We start from the raw sequence: 26934 nt of genomic DNA, 5'->3' as shown, positions 1-26934 counted from the left end.
CCTCTTCCATAAAAGGACTGGGATTTTATAGCTACAAGAAAAGGGAAGAGAAAGAGTCTGAACACAGTTGTTTGTTTTTTTTGTTTGTTTTTGTTTTATTTTATCCACCTACAAACCTTTTATAAAACCCCAAGAGGGACGAAATTGATGATCATTTGACAAATACATCAATATAGCAAAATGGTTTGTACTTATTAATCAGAATAAGACATCAGGCACATCAGACATATAGGCACAAAGCAGCAGTTTGATTTAAGTTCATAGTTAAAGTGCATTTTACTTAAAATCTACTATAAATATGAATATTTCCTATAGAGAATTTCATCCAAATACTTAGACATATTTGACACTCTCTGACATCATTCAGGATGACATGACGTGCTTAGCAACAAGAACAAGTAACAAGAACAATACAGTATTCTTCTTTAGCTGTATGTGACATGTACATAAAGGGACAATTTTTTCCCTAATACAGCTAAATCAATTGTCTTGTCACATTATTATTATTATTTTAATTCCTGTTAATCTGAACTGTTCTGTTTTAACATGAATTTAACAAAAACGACCATCTGTTGAGTTGGTAATTAAACAAATTAATTACTTTTCTTGTACATTCTAACACTTTCACATCAATCTGAAAGTATGTGTTCAGAAAATAGTATAAGCATCCATTCAACCTAACTTAACTGGAGAAAACACAGGGCATCTTGAGGGATTCCATCACATATATCCCCGTCCAGTCATCCGGAAGTTGCACATGATTGGGCAAGAGAAGCACACGCAAAGTGCCTGTAATGAGGGAAAAACGTCACATGTTACAGAGCTTTTTTCCTTAACCGCTACTCTGCTCTTTATTTTATCAACTGTATTGGCATATACCTGTAGAATGGCCTGAGACACAACTCCTGCACCGATGCTCAGAAAGTTCATTTTAAACCAGGTCCTCAACTTCCCAAAACAGCCCTAGAATATGGGGTGGGGGAAGGGGAAGGGGGCGGGTAAAAGACGCAAGTCAAACATTCAATTCACATTGCGTCACTTGCCACACAAGTGCAACAGAAGAGTAGAGGGAATCCTGGGTAATTAAGCAAGACACTTGACCCTATACTTATTTATTTGGCTCATGGTCTTATCCAGAGTGACTTATACAGCTCTGCAAAAAATTAAGAGACCACTGCACATGTTTCTGATGTCATCCTACGGTTGCTGAGTGACACTCAAATGAGTTGACATTCATATTGAACCACTGCACAATAGAATATGACTGTCAACTCATTTGAATGTCACTCAGCAACCATAGGATGACATCAGAAAAACATGCAGTGGTCTCTTTTTTTCCAGAGCTGTGTATGTCAATTATTACAAGGGCCTGTCTCCCCGAGGCAACTCTGTGTTAAGTGCTTTACTCAAGGGCACAACAGTGGCATCCGGGAACTGAACCCATAACTTTCCTTGCTACTGCATGTGATGCGATCTGTACTAATAGGCAACCTACCTCTTTCCATGGGACGATGGGAAATATGTTGCAGGGGTCTTCAATGCAGCATGATATCTGAGGATGGCCATCCCAGTCTGATGGCCCATGGACCCCACAACATTGAAACTAGACAAAAAGTAAAACATTTTGAAACGTATATAATTTTTTTAACTTATGTAGGGAATCACAAACTCGTAGGGAATGATCATGAATGACTCAGATACCTTAACAGAGCCTTTGACTGGCTGGGTAGTGGGTACTAGTGACAATATACACTTACTGTAGCCTGAATGGCGTGAAACTCATCTTTCAGGGTCTGATTTCCTGTGTCAGGTGACTGCTTGTAGGTGTCCAGAGCACGTAAGAAATCATCCTCAAAGTACCTATCGATCTGGGAAAGTGCAGAAAACATTGACCCCATGCCAGTGTCAAAAAGCACAGGAACACACAAAGGCTGGCTTCCTCTAAACGTGGGATAATTTTGTCAAAAATGTGTGGTATAATGAAATATAGCAGTCTCACCTCTCTCTCAACTACCAGGAAGATACAGGCGATAGCCAACTCCACCAGCATCAAGAGGAACAGGACAATATAAAACTGTCATGGAACCAAACGTGACATGAACACATAAACACAATCAAAATCCATGTCTTACATACACTACATATGCTTTTAAAAATGAATGAAATCCACTCTACAGCACTATCAGCTGGAGACTTCGCTCACTGCCATGCACAACTGAAAGGCTGAGGAAGTCATTTGTCCCCAGGGCCATTGAACTGTTCAATGCTTTACTAAAGGGAAGAGGAGAGATAGACTTCTCTGCTTAGTCTGTCTGCCTCTCCACCCTCTCCATGTTTGAGTACTGACTGCCCACTACTGCTTTACTATTGTTTTACTAATATCCACAGCCTAATGTTTTTACTACTGTTTTGCTACACTGTTTTTCATGCTCTATTAGCACACATGACCAATGGCTTCTGCTGCAATACTGAATGGCTGTAACCCTATTACCTCAACCTGTTCTTGCACTGACATAGTTTTTTATATTACCTTGTCTACATTATACTTTACTCTCCTATTTGTCCATATTATTTATGCTGGTCTCTAGACCTTATTCTTGCACTGTTGCACTGTTGGACTACTTTTTGCACCTTCACCATAACACTCACTCTCTTGAGCACCTTACCATTGCACACAGAACTACAGGACTACTGTTGGACTACTTTTTGCACCTTCACCATGACACTCACTCTCTTGAGCACCTCACCATGCACACAGAACTACAGGCCAGTCCCGGCCCTGTCACTGCAAGCGTCTCATGCTTGATCACCCTCAAGCACACTGGATTTTTTAATTTAATTTATATAGTATATTTAGTATTTAGTTTTATTAGTTTTTCTTATCTTCTACTGTCTCTATTGTACAGTGGAGTTTGGTTATATGTTTATACTTATACTTATATTTACCATTTCTGCTGTAAGTGCATGTTGTGTGTGTATGTTACTGAGACCTTTGAATTTCCCCTGGGGGATCAATAAAGTATCTATCTATCTATCCATCTATCTATCTAAAAATGAATGTTTACTCATAATGAGTGAGCGTATAGAGCAAAGCAATATGTACTGACTTAATGACAATGGAAGAGTTAGTGGGGTTTAGAATTCTAAAAGTAAATTAAATGTGATGAAATGTAATCATTTAGAGAGTGCGATAACATGTGTGGGTGTAAATGTGTCCAGTGAGAATGAGCAAAAAGTGACGAAGAAGGATTTCAGAATATGCAACACTTCAGACAAGCAGCAGACCGCAACAACAGACCAGGTTTGGGTTTCACTTAGCAGGCGTGTGTGAATACAAATGGAACCCTCTTTCACCCTAGACAAAGTCAGTAACGTAATGACACGAATGACGCGACGGGTAATGGCGGCTCTGCTTGTGTGCGCCTGTGGGAGCAGATGGGTCAGACTCACGGAGATGAGCATGCAGTGGTTCTCCCTCAGGGAGCCCAGGATGCCCAGGTAGCACACGCAGCAGACGACGGCCCCGGTCACTATCAGGCAGTTGGAGGCGTAGTGCGGTTTAAAGGTGTTGATGATCGAGCCATACTGGGATTTAAACATCCCGAATATTCCAAAGGCCTGGACAAAAGCCCCACTGGTCTATTACATACAAACATATATATATATATATACTGTAAGTCTTGTAAACAGATATGATCAAAGTGCACAAAATATAATAAAACACAGCAAAAAAACAAAAAAACCAACTCAAAACAATAATTAAATTAGTTTATTTCTGTAGTAGATATTTGGTTGTCAACTTAATTCACAGGGGACCAATGAGGTCTGTGTTTCACTATGTTTAGGTCTTGCAAATCAACAACATCTCTACAACCAACTACACAACAAGCAAATGAATAAAATGTAGAAAATATTGTCAGAAACAGATAAAAATGAGCATTTCACAATAAACAGCTTTTTAGCCAGCCGTTTGAAAGATTAGGAGTGACCTACCCAGCAGAGTAAGTGCAGAAAAAACATCCATCTCTTCAGAAAGGTAACACAGAAGCGATTCATATTTCCACAAAGAGTATTTGTTTATTCCTGAAATTAAAAAGTATTTTCTTGTAAACTGGACAAAAATCACAATTCAATCACAAAGTTAAATCTCCTGCTCATTTATTCATCATATATTGGCTTTGGGACAGTGTGTAATGGTTAAGGAGCTGGGCTAGCGTGCAATAGCCTGAAAGTTGAGAGTTCCATTCCTGGCTTCCACTGTTGTCCCCTTGACCAACTCACTTAACGCCAAGTTGCTCCGGGGACAATGTAATCACTTGTAATATAGTTCACATATGTAAGTCACTTTGAAAAACAGTGTCTATTAAATGAATACATGTAAATATTACGTGATAAAATATTATTAAGTCTGTCAGGTAGTTGTTCCTCTTAAAATGCCATCAACTGATCCGACTTGTTTTATCTGTAGGATCTGTTGACGCAGTGTCCTCTGTTGTGATGGAAGGGCTAGTGTTTAGCATACAGAGGAGTTTGATATGGAAACACAGAGCCTATGGTGGTGAAATGTGCAGTTAAATGGGATTCAGAAATAAGTCTTTCAAAATAAATGGAATAATTTAATTCTGCTTGAATTATTTGTTTCACTGTAATTTTATATCTTACACAGGTACAACACACAATAAGGAAAAAAAACCTGAAATCAAAAAGTATGGCCTGCTTGATACTAAATTCTTAACCAAAATAAATGTGAACTATACTAAAATCTAAATATTTTAATATTTATTCATATTCAAATATTCATTAAAATAACACATTCAACAAATTTAGATTAAAACACTAGACACAATTTTACAAATTTAAACTGGTATGAACAGCAAACATGCAATTTACTTACTTTGTAGGCTTTTGCTTGTTTAGACTGTGCTGCCTAATGTTCTTATGTATTCCTCCTCAGTGTTCTCTCTTCTGCTTCTTCATTGACTGCAGACAGACTCAGTCTGAACACAAAGCACACACACACACACACACACACACACTCACTCCGCCTTCTTTTACACCTGCAAGCTACCTTTTGACAGTGAGGAGCGCTTTCTTATCACTTCCTCTGAAAGTAAATAAAGATGAAAACAAACTGTCCATTCATTTGCCCCCCCCCCCCTTTAAAGAGAGAGAATAGATCTACTCAATAGCAACACAAACAGGCAATAGTATTTACATTTTTATAAGGACTATGACCACACAGAAGAATCACAAACTCTCACCGAAAGAATAGCATAGCATACATAACAATAATTCAGGTGGGTATCAAAGGTGTGATGTATGTTCTGAGGGCTGCCTTTCAAACACGTAATTGTTTCTTCCAACATTTACATACAGATGGTTGTAAAGAACATCTCTTGACACAAATATCAAGAAGTCATTAAGTTCAAGGAATTGTTGATTACACTGACTCAGGAGTAACTGAGTCTTCTGTTACAAGAACAAGGGAGTAGCCTATGTTAACAACAGGAGTCTGAGGTTTTGAATTGTGGAAAATCATCTTTAAAATTTTATTTAGAAGATTTGACAAAGGAGAACGAGTGGATCCCAACCTCTCCTCATAGACAAAGAACATTTGACAGAACAGCATTTATTCAAAGATTCTCAGACATGTTTTTTTGATGCTATGGCTCCAACAAACTGAAGTGACCAAGACACATTTATGCTTCTTCAATGACAACACTTGTACAAATCTCAGTTGTTTAAAAATTCTGACGCTGTCAACAAATGAAGATAAAAATATTGGATTTGACTGGTCATTGTTTTTTTTGACCACAAACATTATTTCAGCAGCAAAAGACAATCGCTTGAGGAGGTAAAAGACCTGGTGATGTCAAGAATCCTAAATGTCTCCACACTGCTCTCTCTTGAGGTGACGGGATGTAGAGTAACAATGTAAGGCATGTGACACTAAGGGCCATAGTGGTTCAGTAACATACAAATCATTAAAAAAAATGCAAAAGAAAATACAATGAGATGTTCAGATGTAATCTGATTACCAGTCATTTTGAGCAACTACAGCAATTACCCAGTTTGAATACAAAATAACAAAACAGCGCAAGTCACAGATTTTGTTTTGGCCAAGATTGCATTGAATTGTATATCTGACTGAATATAATGTTCTCACACTTTTTATGATGAATTCATTCTTTGCTTGATTTGAATGTAAACAGCCAGCATGTTTTGTCAAGAAACTAGGCTTGGACAATTATGTAGGACTAGGACAAGGACTTCAAAATCAAGTACAAAGACAAAGATCAGCATTCACAGACAGTCTATTGTATAGGCCACTTGTTCAGTACCTGAACTGCCTAGACGTCTAATTCATACACACACATGCACACAATTGTTGGGACACTAGAACACAATTGTACTACATTTGATTAATTGATAAATAAGACTTCAGCCCTCACCACGGACGCACACATTATCTCTTCACATTACAGTTGATTTCATACAGTGAGCATACTGATGACCATGATGATGATGTTGGCAACATGTCTTCATCACACCACTTTCATTTAACACACACACACACACACACACACACACACACACACACACACACACACACACACACACACACACACACACACACACACACACACACACACACACACACACACACACACACACACACACACACACACACACACACACACACACACACACACACACACACACACACACACACACACACACACACAAAACTCTGGAGGTGTAGAGCAACATGCTGCCATAGACAGGCCAGGACTGGGTTAAGCTTTTTAGTAGAAAAGGCTGAGTGATTAAAAAAAAAACAATGTTTTGGTGACCATCTTCTTCTTTTCACTCATCTGATCTTCTGCTGAATGTCAGTGCAGAAATCAATTCTGTGCCTCCCAAGGAACCACACACAGTCCAAGTCCAGTGCATTAATACAGCATTCACCAGGCCGCTCAAAGGGGAAAACTTGGTAAAGTTTCAAAGATCTATCTGCATTTAGTCACAGTTCAATACTCTTCACAAGCGGACTTGGGGCAGGCTCCGAACGGTGCGTTTGTTTGATCAGCTAAGTCCTTCATGACCAAATGGCGAGGCGCTCGCCCGGTGGCACGTTCAGCTGGCTGTGAGAATGAGGTACTGTGAAGGCTTCAGGGTGGAGCATAGTTTTAGATAGGATGGGCGGTGGATGGGGGTGGCATTGGTCTCACCAACTAGCTCACAGCAAACACACCACTGATGCTTATTGTCATCCTCCAACTCTCTCACACACACAGTCTCTCTCTCTCGCAGGCTCTCTCTCACTCACACCTTCTTTCTCCCTTTCTCCCACCCCTTTCTCTCCCACACACACACACACAGACACACACACACACACACACACCCTAGATTTATGCCTGCGTCAGCGCATCAGTAGAAGCGTTTGCGGCTCCTGTCCTTCCAGCGGCCGTGCAGCACAACGCCCACTACAGCCAGCACACACAGGCCCAGCACGGAGATCAGGAAGGCAAAGAAGCGTCCGACGGGGCCCATGCCCTCCTCCTCCTCAACATCCACTACAGACAGGGAGACACAACCAAACATTAATACTGTGTGCTGCTCTTTACAAGCCCATTGATCCCTTATGAGTCCTCTGTATTCTGACATGTTTTAATATTTAATAATGTTAAAATAGGGAGCTAACTGAGAAGGGATGATCTGATCTAGCCTTTGGGCAGACTCCTCTGTCTTACCCTTGGGAAGGTCCATGTGGTCGACGCTGGGGATGGTCACTTCCTGCTGGGCCTCCTCCTCTTCCTGGGCGCTTCGCTCCACGGTCAACTGGTAGAGCTTCATGGAGATTAGGTCATGGTTATCTGCAGAGAATGGAGACTGGATTGGTATGGTAACAAAAATAAATAAATAAAAACATAGTTTGTTGGTGACAAGTCATGGGGACCGTTTCTGGCAGTGTCAGCACAGTCTGTAGATGGTTCACCAATGACTGTCATTCACCAGCCTTTCGGAGAGGACTGTGGCTAAGCCGAGGAAAAGCTGAACAAGTCAACTCTGGATGAGTGGTTAACCCAACGGACGTGCACTACTAACAGTAGCCTAGAAATAAGTCCTCCTACCACACTTCTCAAGTACAGTTGTGTGCAGAATAATAGCAGTGTGTTTAATTTTGTTTTAATAAAGCTCAAAATCCTTAGAATAGCTGTTAATTCCATAATATCAATGCATTGGGAACACTGCACATTCAATTTCAAATCAAAACATTTGATCAAAACAAATTGATCAAGTTTGTGTTATACCTTTACAGAAAGTTAGGCTGTTCAAAAAAATAGCAGTGTTTGCATTTTTCTTTACAAACTCAAACATTTACTGAATAAACTGAAAAATGTCTCAAGATTTTTAGCTTGTGACTATCCCCAAAGTGTGAAGGCCCCAAAGGTTCCTTGTTGAAGGTGGTAGTCTTAAAAATCCGAGGCACACTGATGTTGATGAAAAAAGTTAAAAATCCTTTATTTTAAGGGATAAGGCCTACTATGTCTCAAGATTTTGCTTTACTTTGAATCACTGCACTAATATCTAGTTGCATTACCATTATTTCTGAGAATTGCTTCACATCTGTGTTGCATGGAGTCAACCAACTACTGGCACCTGTGATTGGACGATTGAACTACATTCCACAATTCCTCTGCATTTCTGGGTTTTGCCTCAGAAACAGCATTTTTGATGTCACTCCACAAGTTTTCTATAGGATTGAGGTCTGGGGATCAGGCTGGCCACTCCATAATGTCAATCTTGTTAGTCTGGAACCAAGACTTTGCTCGCTTACTGGTGTGTTTTGGGTCATTGTCTTGTTGAAACACCCATTTCAAAGGCATTTCCTCTTCAGCATAAGACAACATGACCTTTTCAAATATTTTGATGTATTGAAACTGATCCATGATCTCTGGTGTGCGATAAATAGGTCCAACACCACAGTATGAGAAACATCTCCATAACATGAATTGTGCACCACCATGCTTTACTGTCTTCAGTGTACTATGGCTTGAATTCAGTGCATGTGGGTCATTGGTCAAACTGTCTGCGGCCCCCATGGACTGAATTCAAGCCACAGTACACTGTGCAGGGTGGACTTGTTCAAATCATGAAGCTATGGGGAGCTCCAGCTACAGGCAGGGGGTGGAGTTGTGGGCAGGGATGGAGACGGGCAGAGGGTGTAGATACATACAAGCCGTTTTCAGGGCATATCAGCATCACTTTCATGAAAAAAACATCATATGATATACTTTGTCCCCTAAAAACTCCTAAAATTTCTGGAGTGGGTCTTTTGGAAGTAGTGAATCAGTGCATCTGTTGAGCTCATTAAGGGTTGTGTTTCCACAAGCGAGTACCTGATAAATCTCCTGTTGCTGAAGAGGCCCCGAAGTAGTACCCCACCGGCATATGCACCCCTGGTACGTCCAGACACTCCCGCCACTCTCGCTTCCCATCAATATCCATCATCAACTGCAACAAAGATACAACAGTGTTGTTGGGTATAACCAGCGAACACACAGTCAGAGAAGTATAGCAACTCTAGCACCACATTGTTGATTAAATTCTGAAAATGTTTCAGCAAGGGGCATGTTGTGAAATTGATTATCCTACCAAACTATATAACTATATAGGTAGGACTGTATGACTCAAGTATCAAAGCAAGGGGCCACATATACCAAGTAGGTATTCCATTAGGAGTCTTTGGAAAAACACATCTGTTAATGGAATGTGCGTAAATGGCATGAGTGAATATTGATTAGAGTCGTCCTGATGTCTTACAGTCAGTCTGTTCCTCATGTATCGAAGGAGGATGATTGTGTCGTGGTTGACGTTGCGCACAAGGGCTGTACATCCACCCAGTTCTGTGGGCCTGCCATCGCGGTCGTGATCATATGACAGAGTACCATTTCCCACCATCACTGAAATGTATGGATACACTCTCTGGGAGGAGTAGAGGAGAGAGAGAGAGCGAGAGTGTTAAGAAAGAGAGAGAAAGAAAGAAAGAAAGAAAGAAAGAAAGAAAGAAAGAAAGAGAAAGAAAGAAAGAAAAAAGAGAGAAAGAAAGAAAGAATGAAAAAAAGAGAGAAAGAGAGAGATGGAAAGGCAAAGAAGCAGGCAAATTACATCAGTAACTAACCAATGCATTTCAATATACTAAAGTGCTAAATGATGTTACAAGCACATAGTTTGAGTTTGCTAATACTAAAAGCTTAATGAAGTTCAATGACAAAAATGTATGTAAAAAACAAGGCATGTATAAAGACTACAATTTAACTGTTTGAATGATACAAGTAATCAAACACCTCACATACTGTACATGTGCTAATTAACTACCTAAGTGCCGAACACACAGACGACCTAGTGCAACTAGGATGGGAGGATAACTGTGGGAGGGTGGGAGCAGACTGACTCTGAGATGACCTTCCTGTGTCCCAGGTGAGGCTATCTGTGCCTGTCTCCAGAGAAGGCGTAGGAAAGAACAGCACAAGAAAACATGAACAAGTGCGGCTCAGAGGGCTTCTATGAAGGATTTGGAATTTTTTGTTCCAGAATATCAACTGTTCTTCTCAGATCTTCCAGGTATTTTTCGGCAGGTTTAATGGAGCTAAAATAGCCCTCTACTCTTATCTATCTAATAAAAATATGGACATATCACACACAGGGTGCTTGCTCTTTTTCCAAATTAAAATTCCAGACTTTTTCCAGACTTTTTTAAAACTGGATTTTTTTTTCTCAAGACCTTAACTTTATGTACTTGTATACTTGTGTGCCTACTTCCTACTTCATTGGTTGAGATTGTCCCAACTGTGTTTATTAGAAATTTAATTTTTATAGGCTAGAATTCAATGAACAAATGCATTATTCACAGTAAATTATGCTTTTACTGATGAAAATGTTTCAAAACATGAAAATCACAAGTACATGAATTTCACATCAAACAAGTGTCACAAAAACTATCGGTAACACTTTACTTGACGGGTGAGTTCATAACACATTCATAGCAGCTGTCATAAACTGCACATAAAGCATTCATGACTGTTTCATGAGACATGACTCAACATTCATACCAAACCTTTCATGAATGTGGAAGACAGAACGACGAAAACTTGTCAAAATAAAAGTCCATCAATCGCAAAGCAGCATTGCCGTTTTTGTAAATATTTCATGAATATCTTATGAAGTCTACATTGAATGTCACTTTACTATACAAGTTGTGAAGTATTTGTAATCACTGAGTTTAACACTGGGAGGCAAACTAGCCTACATTCGACTTGTATTTGTGTAACCTGGAATGGTTGGACATTCCCAGTAGCAAAAGATGAGAAATTATCTGCAAAGGTTACATCATAAAACAAATACATTTTTATGAAACAAAAATTATTTGCTTGACCATGTTCTGTCTTTTTGGCACTGGACTAGCCCATTGACTCAGATGTGACATGGTCAGGTAAGAGGTTTGGAACAAAAACGGCAATGCTGCTTTGCGATTGATGGACTTTTATTTTGACGAGTTGTCGTCGTTCTGTCTTCCACGTTCATGAAAGGTTTGGTATGAATGTTGAGTCATGTCTCATGAAACAGTCATGAATGCTTTATGTGAAGTTTATGACAGCTGCTATGAATGTGTTAAGAACTCACCCGTCAAGTAAAGTGTTACCGTAGAATTCAGTCTCACTCACATCTAATTTTTTCTGTCCTTGACATGACTGAACTTATCTTTATGTTATCTCATTTTAACTTCTGAACAAGCTGTATCACAACACTCACAAAAGTGCATATATACATTTGACCTAGCGCACTTGGTTAGAACAAAAAATAAACTGTACAGTATGGCAAAGACTCTAATTTTTTATTTCATTTAACTTCAAATCCAGCCATAAATTCAAAAACACGCAACGACCCATTTCTGTTGACCACTAGGCTAGCTATGTGTCAATAGACCTCAGCAGTGACGAAAAGGTGCCAGACTAGGCTAAGCAAGCGTTGATTGGATATCATCCCATTAGGCTAATACAGTACGTGACCAGTTAGTAAAATTATAGTTTTATAGCCTACCTTCCTATTTCTCATTTCACAATGCCTTTGAGCATACTGTAAGATTCTACCATACATTTTTTCCATACTTTATTAAGACTTTCACACAAAATTCAAGACTTTTCAAGGTCTGGAAAACAGTGTTTCAAAATTCCATACTTATTAAGACTTTCAAGACTTGCGCAAGCACCCTGCACACAATACCTATCTGACCCCCTTGTGCAAAAATGTTTTACACAAGGCAACTTTTTGAGCAATGTTGCAAGCAATTATCCTCTGTATTTTTGACCGGGCATGTTCTTATTGATATTGGACAACAATTAATTTTCTGATTAACTTAAAAGAGAATTCCGGTGTGATATTGACCTAAAGTGTGTTGAAACATGATACAGAGTGTGAACGTATGTCTCATAGCTCATCTCGGCTTGTCCCCTGCACTCCGAAATCTGGCGCTAGTTAGCCGATGCTACCAACAGGTTTTCAAAGGGGGTGCCTCGGGCATCGGCCTAGCCATGCAAATAAATCACTGTTTTACACCATTTGGATTCCAGTTGCTGCAACGGAAACAACCAGATGTGTGAAACACCCAAACAGTGATTTATTTACATGGCTGGCCGATGCCCGAGGCACCCCCTTTGAAAATGCAGATTTCGGAGTGCAGGGGACCAGCCGAGATGAGCTATGAGACATACGTTCACACTCGGTGTCATGTTTCAACACACTTTAGGTCAATATCACACCGGAATTCTCATTTAAATAATCAGTAGGCAAATTGTCCTTATCATCTAATCAGAGCACATGGAACTGGTTATGTGGTTGCCCAGCAATATTGCTCAAAGTGCTGCCCCAGGTGTCATATCATATCAACAGAAAAAAAGAAACACACAAAAAAAAACATAAAAAAAACAAACAAAAAAACACCTTGCTTTAATATCTATATAATAACTTAATCTCAAAGTATTTATAAAAACATTTGCGGTTTGGCCCTTCTTTCCTGAATTCATTCACTTGGGGCTCTATACTTGGCTAAACAGCACTCTCCAGTGGTCTTTTCTCACATGGAGTGTCAAATGACAATGTCTCAATTTCTTATCACTGTTCAAATCACTTTCTGTTCCTACTGGCGAGCGAGCGCCATCACCACCACAGGGCCAACAGACACAAGCTGGACCTACCTCATGACTCTTGTCCTCGTTGGGATACGTGTCTATAAACACACCAAGCCCAGTGAAGTGGTTCATATTCCCAAACACTGGACCTACAATAACAAGCACTCTGTAAGTATTCGTAATCTGATAAATGTCCCTTGAGTAAATATGAAGGCAAAATTATACAAATGTAATTTGTAATCGGCAATGTTATCTGTAGTTTGTTAATCTATATTAAACAATCTTTTTATTTTAGAAAACCAACTGTGTCTTTATTTTCAGATTGCTTAGCACAAAATGTCTCTATCATTGAAAAGAAGAATAACTTGAAAAGAGTAAAAATTCATTCAGTAGTGGCTAGGGTGTAGGATCCTTACCATGCTGCATTCTCTCTTTGGTTAGCCACAGAGCCATTCCATCACCATTCAGGTTCTTCTTGCCTTGGCCAGAAATTTTAAAATGCACATGTAGCTCCCAGTCACGCAAGAAAAAGGGCTGTGGAATCAGACAGACCGGAATAATATTGCATTAAATACGTTCATTACATCAGTTTCCTTTGTACCAGGACACAAGAGGAAAATAGTTTGCCAATGCTTACAAATAAATACATTGAATCCATCGCCTTAGCAATATTGTGCTATAAGAGTGGGCAAGAAAGCTTGGAGCACTTTGAAGTAAATCAAAGACTGAACATGAGGTGGTGGTAAGCACACTAGCAAGTGTAAAATAACCTAGGTTTTCCACATCATTCAAACTTTTGTCACAAAATCAAGTAAGTAAGCTTAAATCTGTTTTGTAAAATGTATGTAAGACCTTCCTCCAAACTGGCTAAAGAACTTCGGAGATGACTCAAAAGGCAGGCTATTTGAGGTGATGTTGCAATACAAAAATTGCAACATTTTGTGACACTGACGACTGCGAGCTATGACAGGCCACTGATGCTGATGTTCTGGTTGGACTTACATTCTTTTGTGAGATGCTAGTGTGGTATGAAACGTGATATTATAAGGTTCTATACTGTACATCTTGATTGTACAAAGACTGTCATATTAGGCTACTACTCACTAGTCTGCCCCAAACTGCTCCAATTCTGCTTTGAAGGTCCGGGGTGAGCCTCACATGATCAGGTGTAACCATTGCCGTACCCATCAAGTCCCAGTGGGACGAACTGGAGGACCCCACACCTGTAAAGAATAAAGACATGTTCAAGGTTAAAACTAAGAATTAATGTATGAGTGGTTATCACAGACAGAAATTACTTCAATTACCTTATGTGAAGGCTTGGACAGACTGCTGTTATTGTAAAAAACCGGTTACCACATAGGAAACTTAAAATGTTCCGAGAAACAGCATTTCGCCATAACGAGAATATGACAATGTATCATATTGCCGAGATTATTTACTTTATGACTTGCTGCATTTCTGATAATGGCAGGTTGCTCTGCTGCCTTTTCTTTTGGCAGTTGTCTATTAGAACAAATGAGTTAGGCAGTTAAAAAAAATAGTAAATGACAGCGCAACCTGTCAGTTCAGAGTCAGACCTGTTAGCTAGCAATTTGGCTAACATAGCTAGTACAGATTTGCCCAGTTAGCTAGCTTAGCTAGCTGAATACATGTCATGGAGTGCGGCTGTTAACTATTTTACCGTATGTGAAACGACTATTTTATGAACTGCAATATGTCCGTTATCAACAAATGGATCTATGTTGTGACACGCAACTGTCATTGTAGTTCACACAGATATGTCTTTGGCCTCTGGTTTAACAATAGCTTCTAGAGGAGTTACGTTACGTCTGTGATTTGCTAAAGTTAGCTAACTTAGTCACTTAGCTAATAGCTAACTTACCTTGATAGGGTTTTGTAAGTGAATATTCCCTCTTGAGAAAGTCATCCGACTCATAGCCATCGTCACCCTGACACCGACTCGTCAGAAAGAGTAAAAACGTAAGTAGAAAGAGCTTCATAGCGTCATTCCTCATACTAAAAACTATATTTGGCACGGGAAAACTACTCAGCTGAAACTTGTTCATTGAGGCGGCCATGTTGCTCCTCCCACAAATCTTGGGTGTGTTCTCGAAGACATGGGCAAACGAGCGAATGAGTATTATCCGCGCAGGTTTATGCAAATGAAACAAACGTTGGATGCCGTGCTATAGATGCCAATGCGCCTTAAACCAAAAGAGGTGAATGTATCCCTAAGCCATACAGCCTACGTCTGCCATTATAACTAATAGCCTGTAGTTCTTTAGAATTCATTAGAATTTGTGGAGGACAGAAGGTAGCCTATACTGAATGATTGAGCATCAGGGCATCCTCATCGGGGCATCCTGAAATGGAAGGAGGAGAGCAAGGTCTCTAACATCCATCAGCTCCATGATGTAGTGTGTGTGTGTGTGTGTGTGAAAATAGTGTCCAACGTGGAGGGTGGACAGTGAGCCACAACATTTTAAACTCATAGTATCAAGCCTACCTCCGACTAGCTGCAGCACAGCACTCTCTGCGGGTATATCTCCAGACCTAGGGCTGGGATAAACGATTATTTTTTAAACGATTAATCTAGCGATTATTTTTTCGATGCATCGATTAATCTAACGATTAATTTTTTCAGTCCGATTCGATTTCGATTCGATTCGATTATCGATTATCTCCCCATTAATTGACTAATAGCAACTTACACATGTTGATTTACATATCTGAATGAAAAAAACATGAATTCCTTAACATTGGAATATATGTTTATTGCTCTTAAGATTCCAAAATAAAAGACTATACAAGTGCAAAGTAATGCATTCTTAGTCAGAGGTAGCATTCATTTCAGTTCAGTAGGTCTAATTGAGTGCCTGTCACTTTAAGACGACGTTCGTGAGGAAATCCCTGCAATTAACATTAACACCGTTAAAACGCTGCTGATTTGTGAATGCAATTCATAACGTAGTTAGTTCAAATAACGGTTCGTAGCCTACTTCTCCTTGGGACAAGCACTTTTGAGTCTTGGAAAACACTTTTCCATTTACATTGGGATTTTGCAAACATTCAGTGTCAATAAAATGAGCCCTACATGAGTAACGAAATTGACAAGCAGATGTAAGTAAGCATGCTAAACTTGACATCCGAACAGTATTCTAACGTTAGCTTTGAGATACTGCTTGATTGCATAACTTAACTTAGTTTGGTCTCCTCAATGTAGGCTAGCCTAAGCCTACTATGTTGTGATGAGACCTTAGCAGAGTTAACTTGACTGCAGCAGTTTTGAACAAATTTGCACAGCATGGTCATGATGCTAAGCGGATTTAATAGCAATTTAGCCAGCCGTGTTCTATGCAATGCTTCTACGTGGCAACAACAATCCTTCAACAATCGTGAATATTTTGTGTTAAATGCACGTGCAGAGGAGGGGCAGCGGGCTCGTTACGAGAGAGAGCGGGCGGGGCAGGGAAAGGCTGCGTGCGTAAAAGTGCAGCTCAATGAAAGGATTTTATCTTATCTTTAATTTAAATAGTACATACATAGAACATCAATGTGTGACGACCGGTTTTGAGTTCGTGGCGCCCCACCACAGATTAGTCAACGTATGGGAAACACTGAAGGTGTACAATTCAAAATATTTGTCAGCACGCGTTTTGGGTCTGACAAATCGACGCGCATATTTTGCGTCGACGTATTTTTTGCGTCGAAGTAATCGATTACGTCGACGCGTTGTCCCAGCCCTATCCAGACCAGAGATTGGCTACTGCTACAAAGTCCACCAGATGTCCTTGAGTATGGATAGAAACAAGGAGAACACGTTTATGCGCTCGTCCCTACAACAGATCCCACTGCACAGGACTACCTTCTGAAGTTTGTCAGCTGCAACTGTGCAGGGGACTGTGACACTCTCAGGTGCTGCTGTAAAAAGCAAGAAGTCAAGTGTATTTTTGCTTGTGGATCATGGTAACTCTTGCCAGAACATCAATCAGCCAGATGATAACAGGAGGGAGTGCAGGGAGTTGGATGAGGTTTGTTACATTTTAAACTGATTAAGGAAGTTTTGTTTTGGACTTCAATAAAACCATTTGTTATAGACTTGGAGTCATTTTTACTCAACACTAATGGCTGGGATAGATTCAGCATCCCTAAAAAAACCCTAGTCAGACATCTCAAAAGCTAATATTGGTAAAAAAAAAAAAAAGTTTTCATTATTTTCACCCAGACCCTTGTACCCAAAACTTGATTGGCTCTCCAGGCGTTTCCCAGAGGATTTAACCATGGATAAATAGGGTGGTGTTACTAGGCACCTATAGGAACACATAGTAAAAAAGCTATTGGTAAGAATTTTTTGCAGATTGGCAAAACAAATGCCATAAAGGGAGTAGGCCTAGTAATGATTAAGAACAACAATGTACGTTGCGTTGATGCTCAAAGGCGCAACTGCTTTTAAGAAATTATTTGAGAAATACAGATTTGTCACAATACACCAACCAACTTGACACTTTAGGCGAGAAAACACAACAGTTGTTAATCTTGCCTTTCCTTTCAAATTATGGCAACTGGCTGAATTACCCTGGGCATTAGTGTAACTATCATGCTCCCCTGACAGCTCTGTGAAACTGTATACAGTGGCATGACACCTCAGAGCCTCAGACACTAAGTCTGACTGCAGTGTGGCATTGATTTTGATGGGCTCTTTAGGGCGATAATGATGTTCATCTGTTCACGCCCAAGCTGTCACGGCTGATTATGCCGTAGACAATGAATCTATTCACACTAGTTCAAGTTACCTTTCTACCTCAGTTTTCACTTCTTTTTCCCACACTCAAAGCAGTGTGTTTCTGGAAAAGAATTTACCACAGTTTTCTCCACTCTTTATGCATGACAGTGACATTTAACTGTAGACCATTGCTTTTGTCTTTTGTAATTTGTGTAACTGTTACACAAACAATACAAAAATAGGCCTAATATTACAGATCAAACAAGTGATGTAATGAGCCAACAGGTTGCAAAGCCAAGCCTGATTAGAGCCAACAAAGCAATTCTTGATAAGGTAAGCCATTTTTTTCACCATTCATATATTTGGTTTTGTGATATATTTTTGATGTAATTTACACCCTCTATAATTTGTGTTCACATCACAGCTCATATACAGGGTGATAAAGAAAATGGGATTGATACATGTGTTGCAGTTGTTTCTGCAAACACACTCTAGAGGGCATTGCAGTGGTGTACTGAAGTTCAGTGCTTGCTCTCCCTGTCGTGTCTTAATTTAAAAAATATGAAAAATTACTTAGATGGAAAAAAATGACGTGTGCATTTTTACATTAGGTGTCATGGGGGGGTTGCGGGAATTATTTGCCTATTATGTTTTTCTTTCCGACATTGCCTCAGGTAAGAGGTCAGTGTGCACTTTCTAAGTGCTGGACGGTGAATCAAATACTGACAAGAAGTCCACACACTCAGTTCTTTCTTTTTTAATGGTTTTTATTTGCACTGTTTTTACTTCATCAGCTTGATTTTTATAGCATATTCTAAATGATTAGGCTGACTATCATCATTATCATGCACAAAAAACTTCTAACAAGAAACTCTAAAAGTGAGTGAAAAAAATTATAGTTTGTATAGATAATATAGTAGTTATAAATTATTGACTAAATGTATTTGGCTCTGAAAGATATTATCCCCTCTACTGGATAAAAACATTTCTTATAGTTTATGGAACTGCTTATACAAACACCTCTTTTAAGATCACAATAAAATGAAAACAAAATACAAATTCAAGAGCAAAGTTCTTGAAGAACAATTCACCAGATGGCACATCTGAAGAGCCTACATCTTCATCTTGCCACAGGTTGCATTAAAGGGACATGAATTGTGTGTAATTATTAAGACAGAACAAGACAAGCACTTCCTTCTCGATCCATACTCCTTCCTCCCCCTCTCTGCTGATGTCTAATTTCACAGAGAGGGTGACGCCGGACCACCATGATAAATTAACGAAGCTATTGACTGATAATTGGCGCCACAGGCTTTCACAGATGGTCCTGAGAGGACTAACAACAAGTCCAGTTTACCCAGCCTGGGTGCTTATTGCTGTCTGTGGAGGGCTGGCCATGGAGGGGGCAGAGAAGGTGCAAAGCCCCCTGTAGATCGTGCGTTTTAGATGGGGCAAGTTTCGTTTTTGTCACCAGCATTTCCGTTTGCCTGACAGATGTCCCGTGGGAGGAGATTACTTACGCTGAGAAGGGGAGTTGGGGGATGAAATGGGGTGGGGGTGAGTCTGGGACTTTGACAGGACAGCTGTAATTCGAAACATCTTGTACACTGCTGGGCATTCTGTCTGTGGTGCCAGTGTACCTCTGTGTCATCCACCTTCTTCATTGACAGGAAAAGGAGTTTGTTTAGCCAGTGAGAGAGTACAATTGTTTTCATGTCTTCAACACTGTCTGCACACTGTTTTGCTGGTGCATGTCAAATGTTGAACTGTAGTCCTGGGTCCTCAGTGATTTACCCTTTATGCTAATCTACATCTGTTTTATTTCAAAATGCCGCATGACAAAAGATGATTTTCTGGCATTATATGTGATTGATGGCAGCAGCAAGCCTTTAAAGTTTAAAGTGCAAAACATATTTAAACTACAAATATGGTTAATGGAGAGTAATTTAAAACTCGCTTTTAATGTACTTGATGATATTTGAGTATGTTGGTGAGTAACTTATTCACAAAAGAGCTTGGTGAAATATTACCTAAACTTATTTACTCCAAACTAAATAAAAAGGAAGGATAAAAATGCTTTACACCCTCATTTTCAAGATTGTACATAATGAATTCAAGTTAAGCTCTTGTCTGAAGCTCTAAAAGAAACACACAATATTTAATTAGCTGACACTATGAGTGTTGTGTTTTAATTTTGCACCTTTAGCAGTTTGCTGAAATGTGCTCTATAAAGAAAAGCGGTGTGTGTCAAGTCTGAGCGGCCTTAATTCACACACCTCGCATCTATCTATTATCCACCTGTAAATAATTAGATAATGAAGAGGCCCTAATGCTTTCCCTGGCAGATCAAGCCGCCTCAAATCCATAGCCTCTTACAGTGGCAATAACTGTCCTGTTTATCTTATGGGAGACAGCAGGCATTAAGAGCCGAGAAACACCTTTGGACATAAATATTCACACCGTTCCCAATGGGAGGCATTGAGTGAGTGTGGCCGGGACGGTGAAGGGGAAGACAGATAAGCGGCTCTTTGTGTAACGGCATCCTTAATGTGTCTTACCCTTCCGTTGCCTTTGTGCTGACAAAATTGTGAGGGGGTGCAAAAAAAAGCTCAGGAAAAGCACATCTTCTTAATTGAATCAGATACTTCTTAACCAATCTCTATTAGTGCTGCTGTTATTTGAGCTCTCAAATCAATATTTCACACCAGTACTTGTCCTATACTAAATACACTCAATAGTGGTTTCTCCATTGCTAAACTCTCGCTAAAGGCTTTTTGGGATTTTCTGCAGTGAGTCCTTGATGTTTTCATGCAGCTCTGCAATACAGATTCAAGGAACGCTGCCTCATAAATGGTAGCTGTCTAAGCAGGGATGGATTACTGCACGGGCCTACCGGGCCCAGGCCTAGGGGCCCAAGGGGTCAGGGGGCCCTGAAGCCCAAGCCTTTGCATGGAATCACTGCCTTAATATCAACAAATCAGGATGTAGGCTATGAATCTGATTGAATTAAAGTATTGGCCATCCCCAAAATGCACCAGAATACAGGAAATCACATCAAACAAATTAAAAAAAATTGGCGGGAGGACTCCTAACCCCCCCCCCCCCTCCCACATATGCGACAATTAGTGGGGGGCCCTTAATAAATCTGGGCCCATCAGGGGCCCGAAAGTTCATAATCCGTCCATGTGTCTAAGCAGTTGCAATTAACATCCTTCATGAATTCCTACACTGATTTCTATTTTCTTAGGTGAATATACGTTCTGTAGCATTTCTGGACCTACATAGATTCATGTGAACTTATTTCACATGACTCAACTGTCACATTTGTCTTTACATAACAACATGAAAGATTACATAAGATAGTATACAACAGTAGCCTATACGACAGTACCAACATACAACACATTGTACATGTGAACAGGACATGCCTTGAATGTGTCTCAGCATCATCACTCTAATAGAAAAGAACAAAAAAGGCCCTTATTCACTCACGTTCTGATTTATTCTCCCCAAGGAAGCCTCCACTCACCCATTATCGGCCTGTCGATATTTACGGCTGCCTGCAATCAATAGGTCTCATTAACATTAAAGCTAACTTTGCTGGGTTTTGATTCTCTCCATGCAGATTATTTATTTGCTCAATTTCCATCAGTGAGAGGGAGAGAGGGAGATGCTGAGTCTCTTGGCTGCTGAGACTGGAGCACAGTTTATTCTAGTGTAGAGGACCCACCTCTTTTTCACCACCAGCCAAACAGTAGAGTGAAATGGAGACTTCACCGCAGCAAACTTGCATGTTTGTCAAGTGCTTAAGGGGTCAAATCAGAGTCTAACGCAACTTATGATAAAGTTACAGTCTTTTGTATAGCGTACAAAGGTTATTAGATTTCAGTATAAACAAAGCAGAATTCAAACAAATAAACGTTCAGAAATTGTGTTTTTATAAACACAATAGTTTTTGTATCGAGTGCCTCAATTTTAATGTTAAATCAGTATCTTTGCTGCCCTGCCATCTCTATAACACTACGGTCGTAACACATCAGCAAAGCTTCCTGGTAAGATATGACTCATCCAAGGAAATGTGGATATAAAGGTCTGTGTACAAGTTAACACAATTTTCACACCACAAGTTGAGAGGTTGGTAAGTCCCCTTTTGCACTGGCAGGAAAGTCCCCATGTGTTTTAAATTAGCCAACAAGTAGTGAGTAATATCAATATGTCCTTTACCTGAGTGCGCTGACAAAAACACCCATTACTTTCAATATACATGTTAGTGTATGTCTGTATCATGGCACGCTCCTCATGACTAACTGTGAAGCATCGGTGAAAGAAGAGAGTGTGTCTTTGTAGCGGTTATCAATACTGTGGAAGGGGTCCAAGCATTGAGGCATGTTTATCGGTAAATCCACTCTCAAAATAGAAGTGTCTTGACAACATTTGATTCCAGAAAGCCACGACCCTGTGGACCCAGTGGTGTGCCAAACAAAAGGCAGAACAATCCCAGCATCAATTTTTCATTCTGTCTTGTAAGACATTAAATACCGCAAAGTATCGATACCGCAAAGTAAGACGATACCCCGGACCCGCGCAGCTTCAAGCATCTCCTCAGTGTTGACTGTTGCGGTGACCGCTCCCACATCAGCTCTGAGAGGACAGCTCAGAGACACACAATCACTGATGAGTTCCTCTCCCAAATAACATCCGACTCAGAAAAGATCAGAAACAGATCTGGCTTAAATAGAATACGGATACTTTGAAGGTCTAAAATAATTCAGACAATGCAGAGGCACACTGTGAAAATAAAATACTGTTAGATGATGCACATATTAGTCTATGAGGACATTAGATTGAGGGTTCTTGATGAACTTATACCATCCAAAGGTTTAACAAAAAGGTTCAAGGGTTCACAGTACTGGCCTCAACAGTCTCTGATCCAGAAAGACAATATTGATATTTGTGTGCAGTGAAAATGTACTCGTCTAGATTAGGAGGCATGAGTCAGGCTCAGTAAAGTGGGATGAAAAGCTCTGAAAGCACTCCTCTGAGTATTAAACAGGAATCAAGGTAATGAAGCCATGGACTGAGGTAAATAAACTGGCTTTTGTTTAAATTAGGTGTGCTTATATAAAAAAGTCATAGCACCACAGAATCTTTACACACCTTATATATATATTTTTTTGCTTTTAGTTTTTTCCATTTTTTGATTGCCTGGCTAGGCAAAAGTTTAGAGGTTTTTATGCTCTATTCTTTTGTATGGTTTGATTGCATGAAATATAATAGAATATTTCTAATGATTGTTTCACACCATTGATATTGCAGTCTTTCCAGTTTCATTGGCTGATCGTCTAATGAAGCACAGATGAAAGAAACACAAAATTCCCTATTTAGCACATAGACCTTCTTCATCAACATCCTTATTTAAAAACTTGACTGGCTATTAAATGTCTACATATTCACAGCCCCAAATATAATCAGAAACAAATGTATAAACTTGAATAGACTATGAACACCAGACCTGTTTTCCTTGACCTGCATGTGTAATCTGTCATGGATGTTTCAATAAGCTAATAGTTCTAATGTGTGAAAATTGATTTTTAGGAATCCATGGCCCTCCTTCTCTTCCCTCTTTTATTTGTTTTCTGTTTGCCCCCCACCTCCTCGAGTCCTGTGTGATTTATGCTCATGTTGCTATTGATAAGCTGAAATTGATTTGGCTGTGTAATAAAGCCGGCCGTTTATTTAAGCCATGGGAGTCCCAGCACAACTGGACTGAGCCTCTGACTTACTGGACGTAGCATGAGTATGAGCACACTGGAAGCATACAGGATGGGAACTCGGGCTAATGAAGTCATCCCGTGAATTCAACCATGACTGCATCCAGCACAGTAGGGTGCAATCCCAAATACCAGAAGAGATGGTTTTAGATGTTATCATTTGCATTTTATAATTACAATAATTACATCAACACAATTGCTATTATTGACATTATTTTGTATTGTTATTAAGCCTTCCACTGAAAAGGACTTGCCCTTTACAGAAAGAGAAGACCCCTCCAGGGTGTGAGGGTAGCATTACAGTATGTCCTGTGGTGTGCGCACATAATGGGGAAAAACTTTTTCACAGCCAGTTCTTCTCACAGCATGGGCAGTGCTGGGACTGGGGGTGGGTCTGTGTTACCATCAGCTTGCCCCTATACTGACACCTCACACACACGCACACACACACGTAGCACGCACGCACACACACACACACGCACACACACACACACACACACACAAACACACACACACATGTGGAAGAGACACATTACACACTACATCACATTCTGTATATTCTGTATATCTCTACTCCGGTCCACCCACTGTAATGATTGAGAAAGGCCACTGCCCTGAACAGAAATATTTACTCATCAGAAAAAACTGCCTAATTATCATAAAAAGCACTGTCCAGAGAGGACACTCCCAACTAAAAATGGATCAGTGTTGTATCTTTAGAGCACAAAGAGACTCACCCAAATGACTACACATGCACTAGCATGATTGGCAGCTTGGGAACCTGTACAGTTGTCATATCTACTTACTCTCTGTCACCACACGATTCTCTTCATAGAGGCTGGCACTGAAGTTTGTGCCCCCTCTGCCTCTGATATTGATGCCAGGCTTAAGCTCGCCATGATCGTCATGACCACACTTTCACACATGCGCTGAGGCAAGCGTATGTAATAGCCGCAGAGCTGAGCAGCAGATTAGTATCAACTTTTATCCGTGTTTTTTATTTGTCAGGTGGTGAAGTGAGTGAAGTGAGGTGTGTGTGTGTCTGTGTTTTCATTTGGTCCCTCGAAATGCTTTGGAGAGGATCACTGATGCTAGAATATTGCTGTCCAGTTGCCAGTAGATCTAAGGCTTGGGAAAATGTTTGGAATTTCTCATGTCTCTCCGTGAATGTGTTACCCAAACTGCAACTGCCTCCCAACACCCCATAACAGGATCAGTGCCAGGGTCGCCTCCTTAGCCCTATTTCATAAGGGTGGACCGAGGCCAACACAAGAATCTCTGGATATCTGAAACATTACTTTTGTCTAGCAGGTTGAAAGAGTTGAGTTTGGCTAATTTTACATGTGTTCAATGAGTTACTATATGTGGTAGCTATTGCTCCACTAGATTGATACAGCCACTTTGAAATCAAACCCACATTCGGACAATATGGCCTGTTAGACAAAAGGGCTAGGTCTGAAAGTGATTATGAGAATGTCCTGCATCTTGAATTGCTGACCGTGTAAGAAACTGTAGGTGTGCTATAAAATGAATCTCAACTCCAGCACTCTCACCACCTTCACACCGTCGGACCACTGTTGTTTAACTACATTCCTCCCACCTCAAAAGTCCAAAGAGGTCCAGTCACACCACCCTGTAAGGGGAAAGCTATTCATCACTGCTCTACTGTCTAAACACAGGAGGTGTCTGGGACATTGCACCGGCAACTTCTCTAACTACATTTTGAGGGCACTCCAGTGTTGTGTGGGATGAGACGGACTGTAATACAGTAAGCAAACTGTGAGGCTTGTTATTGACAGAGTTAGGAGAATAACAAACAGAAGGTAGAGGTAGATGTGATGCAGATCTCTCTGCCCATATGGAATAACCAACCCATACAGAGGTTTGAGTTTACTCAGAACTTGCTGTGCAGTCCAGCATACTGAATGTGTACAATTACAACAATTAAAACAAATACAGTGTATTGTATGATCAAACTTGTGAATGACACAGTGTAAGCCGCAAAATACTATTCGATATTCAGGCTGGAATGTTATATGGAACATCAACAACACTAACCAGGTGCATTTCTAGTTTTCTTGTTTGTTTTGAAGTGACAAGTATAAGCCCTTTCTCATTTATTTGTGAAGAGAGTGTAAGAAGTTGGGGAATTGTGTGGATACGATGATGATTATGCTATTAGGTTGTTGCCACATATGCTTGAACAGTAGTGCTCTGTTCCGTCTCTGTTTGCCGAGTGAGTATACAAGGTAATATACCCTTTCACACGGGCAGGAATCTTGCAGTGTAACACTAGCACGGTGAGGATGAGGGCAGCAACACCTCTGTGCCACGCTGCACCAGGTGACTGTCAGGAGACACCAGCATCCTCACGGCCAAACACGTCCAAGGACAAGACGGACTGTGTTTTTTTCTGGTGACAGTAATAACTGGAGCGGTGGCGCGGTTTAAATCCATTCATTGATCTGCGGCGATAAGGTTCACACGTAATCTCACAAAACAATGGACCCTTTCGCCCCCTTCTCTTGTGTCCGATGTCGGCCTGGTCCTTTGAAGTCGCGCTGATTGGCAGGCAGGGTTTCCCCTTGGTCCGTCCACCAGGATAAGATCGGGCCATTAGGAGTCGCACTCATGGCATATCTGCTCTAAGCCTTTTGTATGAAGCTCTCTTTAAACAGGATTCCACTGGACAGACAGCAGGCCACAAACCATAAATCTTTTCCCCCAAAGGCTATTTTCAAGTTTCCCCAGGATAACTGTAAAGTTTCTAACATTTTTATTTGCATTTTACAACAAAACTCCATCAATCCAAATAAAATACTGCATTACCTAGATTAAAGTCTGCACTGTTGCATCAAGCATACTGATGCCTTACACTCAAATCAATCAGCGTTTGATGATAAACACAATGAGGGTCTTTTCTTATCATGTGGCCACTTGAAAAAGAAAATCCAGTTGCAGGAATTTTCAGCTGTTGGAATTCCGTTGCTGGAATTTCAGATGAATGATAGTGCCCAGAATAGTGTGTTACAGTGTCACTCAACCGTAGCAATAACCTGTCAAACAAAAGAGTACGTGTTTATTAACAGTGGTCTTTTCCTGGGGGGAGAGTGGGTGAAGGGGATGAGGCAACTGTGATGCGGTGCCCTGCTTTGACTGACGTGTTCAGTGGCAAATGTAACTGAACACTTCCACACCACTAACGCATTGTGTTTAGAAGGAGCCATGTGCTGGCAGGCATTTT

At 40.3% G+C, this 26934-nt stretch overlaps 2 protein-coding genes across 3 annotated transcripts; both read right to left on the bottom strand.

Annotated features, from left to right (window-relative positions):
* Positions 1–126: 126 nt before the first annotated feature.
* Positions 127–5010, bottom strand: LOC143106631 (leukocyte surface antigen CD53-like). Of its 2 annotated transcripts, none has more exons than XM_076270999.1 (8): positions 4895–5010; positions 3994–4083; positions 3451–3618; positions 2000–2074; positions 1758–1868; positions 1496–1603; positions 880–963; positions 127–789 (listed from the first exon to the last, which is right to left on the bottom strand). In XM_076270999.1, exons 2-8 carry the CDS (start codon positions 4054–4056, stop codon positions 721–723), a joined length of 678 nt encoding a protein of 225 aa, XP_076127114.1. In that variant the 5' UTR covers positions 4057–4083; positions 4895–5010; the 3' UTR covers positions 127–720. The 2 variants fall into 2 exon arrangements, with proteins under 2 accessions (XP_076127114.1, XP_076127113.1); XM_076270998.1 differs by having other exon boundaries at positions 702–789; positions 3451–3639; positions 4895–5009.
* A 1646-nt stretch (positions 5011–6656) lies between these two features.
* lman2lb (lectin, mannose-binding 2-like b) lies at positions 6657–15274 on the bottom strand. The gene is made up of 8 exons (XM_076270992.1): positions 15079–15274; positions 14298–14416; positions 13610–13727; positions 13260–13342; positions 9829–9990; positions 9405–9519; positions 7755–7877; positions 6657–7577 (listed from the first exon to the last, which is right to left on the bottom strand). Exons 1-8 carry the CDS (start codon positions 15272–15274, stop codon positions 7432–7434), a joined length of 1062 nt encoding a protein of 353 aa, XP_076127107.1. The 3' UTR covers positions 6657–7431.
* Positions 15275–26934: the final 11660 nt, after the last annotated feature.

This window comes from Alosa pseudoharengus, unplaced genomic scaffold (assembly GCF_046254945.1).
Source record: "Alosa pseudoharengus isolate Yale_2024_CS ecotype anadromous, Long Island Sound unplaced genomic scaffold, YU_APseudo_1.1 YU_APseudo_1.1_scf_6, whole genome shotgun sequence".
NCBI classification, from domain to species: domain Eukaryota; kingdom Metazoa; phylum Chordata; class Actinopteri; order Clupeiformes; family Clupeidae; genus Alosa; species Alosa pseudoharengus.
The sequence above is the reverse complement of the archived record's forward strand: the minus strand, read 5'-3'. Positions and strand labels throughout refer to the sequence as shown.

Bases quoted from the DNA above. Each gene is read 5' to 3' on its own strand.
- lman2lb (XM_076270992.1), bottom strand. From the start codon at position 15,274: ATGGCCGCCTCAATGAACAAGTTTCAGCTGAGTAGTTTTCCCGTGCCA. The intron at 13,728-14,297 runs GTGAGTAGTAGC...CTGATTCCACAG, and splicing joins GAGCAGTTTGGGGCAGACTA to CCCTTTTTCTTGCGTGACTG. The intron at 7,878-9,404 runs GTACTCGCTTGT...CATTCTCTGCAG, and splicing joins AGCAACAGGAGATTTATCAG to ATAACCATGACCTAATCTCC.
- LOC143106631 (XM_076270998.1), bottom strand. From the start codon at position 4,056: ATGAATCGCTTCTGTGTTACCTTTCTGAAGAGATGGATGTTTTTTCTG. The intron at 964-1,495 runs GTAGGTTGCCTA...CCCATATTCTAG, and splicing joins CCATCGTCCCATGGAAAGAG to GGCTGTTTTGGGAAGTTGAG. The intron at 790-879 runs GTATATGCCAAT...CCCTCATTACAG, and splicing joins TGTCTCAGGCCATTCTACAG to GCACTTTGCGTGTGCTTCTC.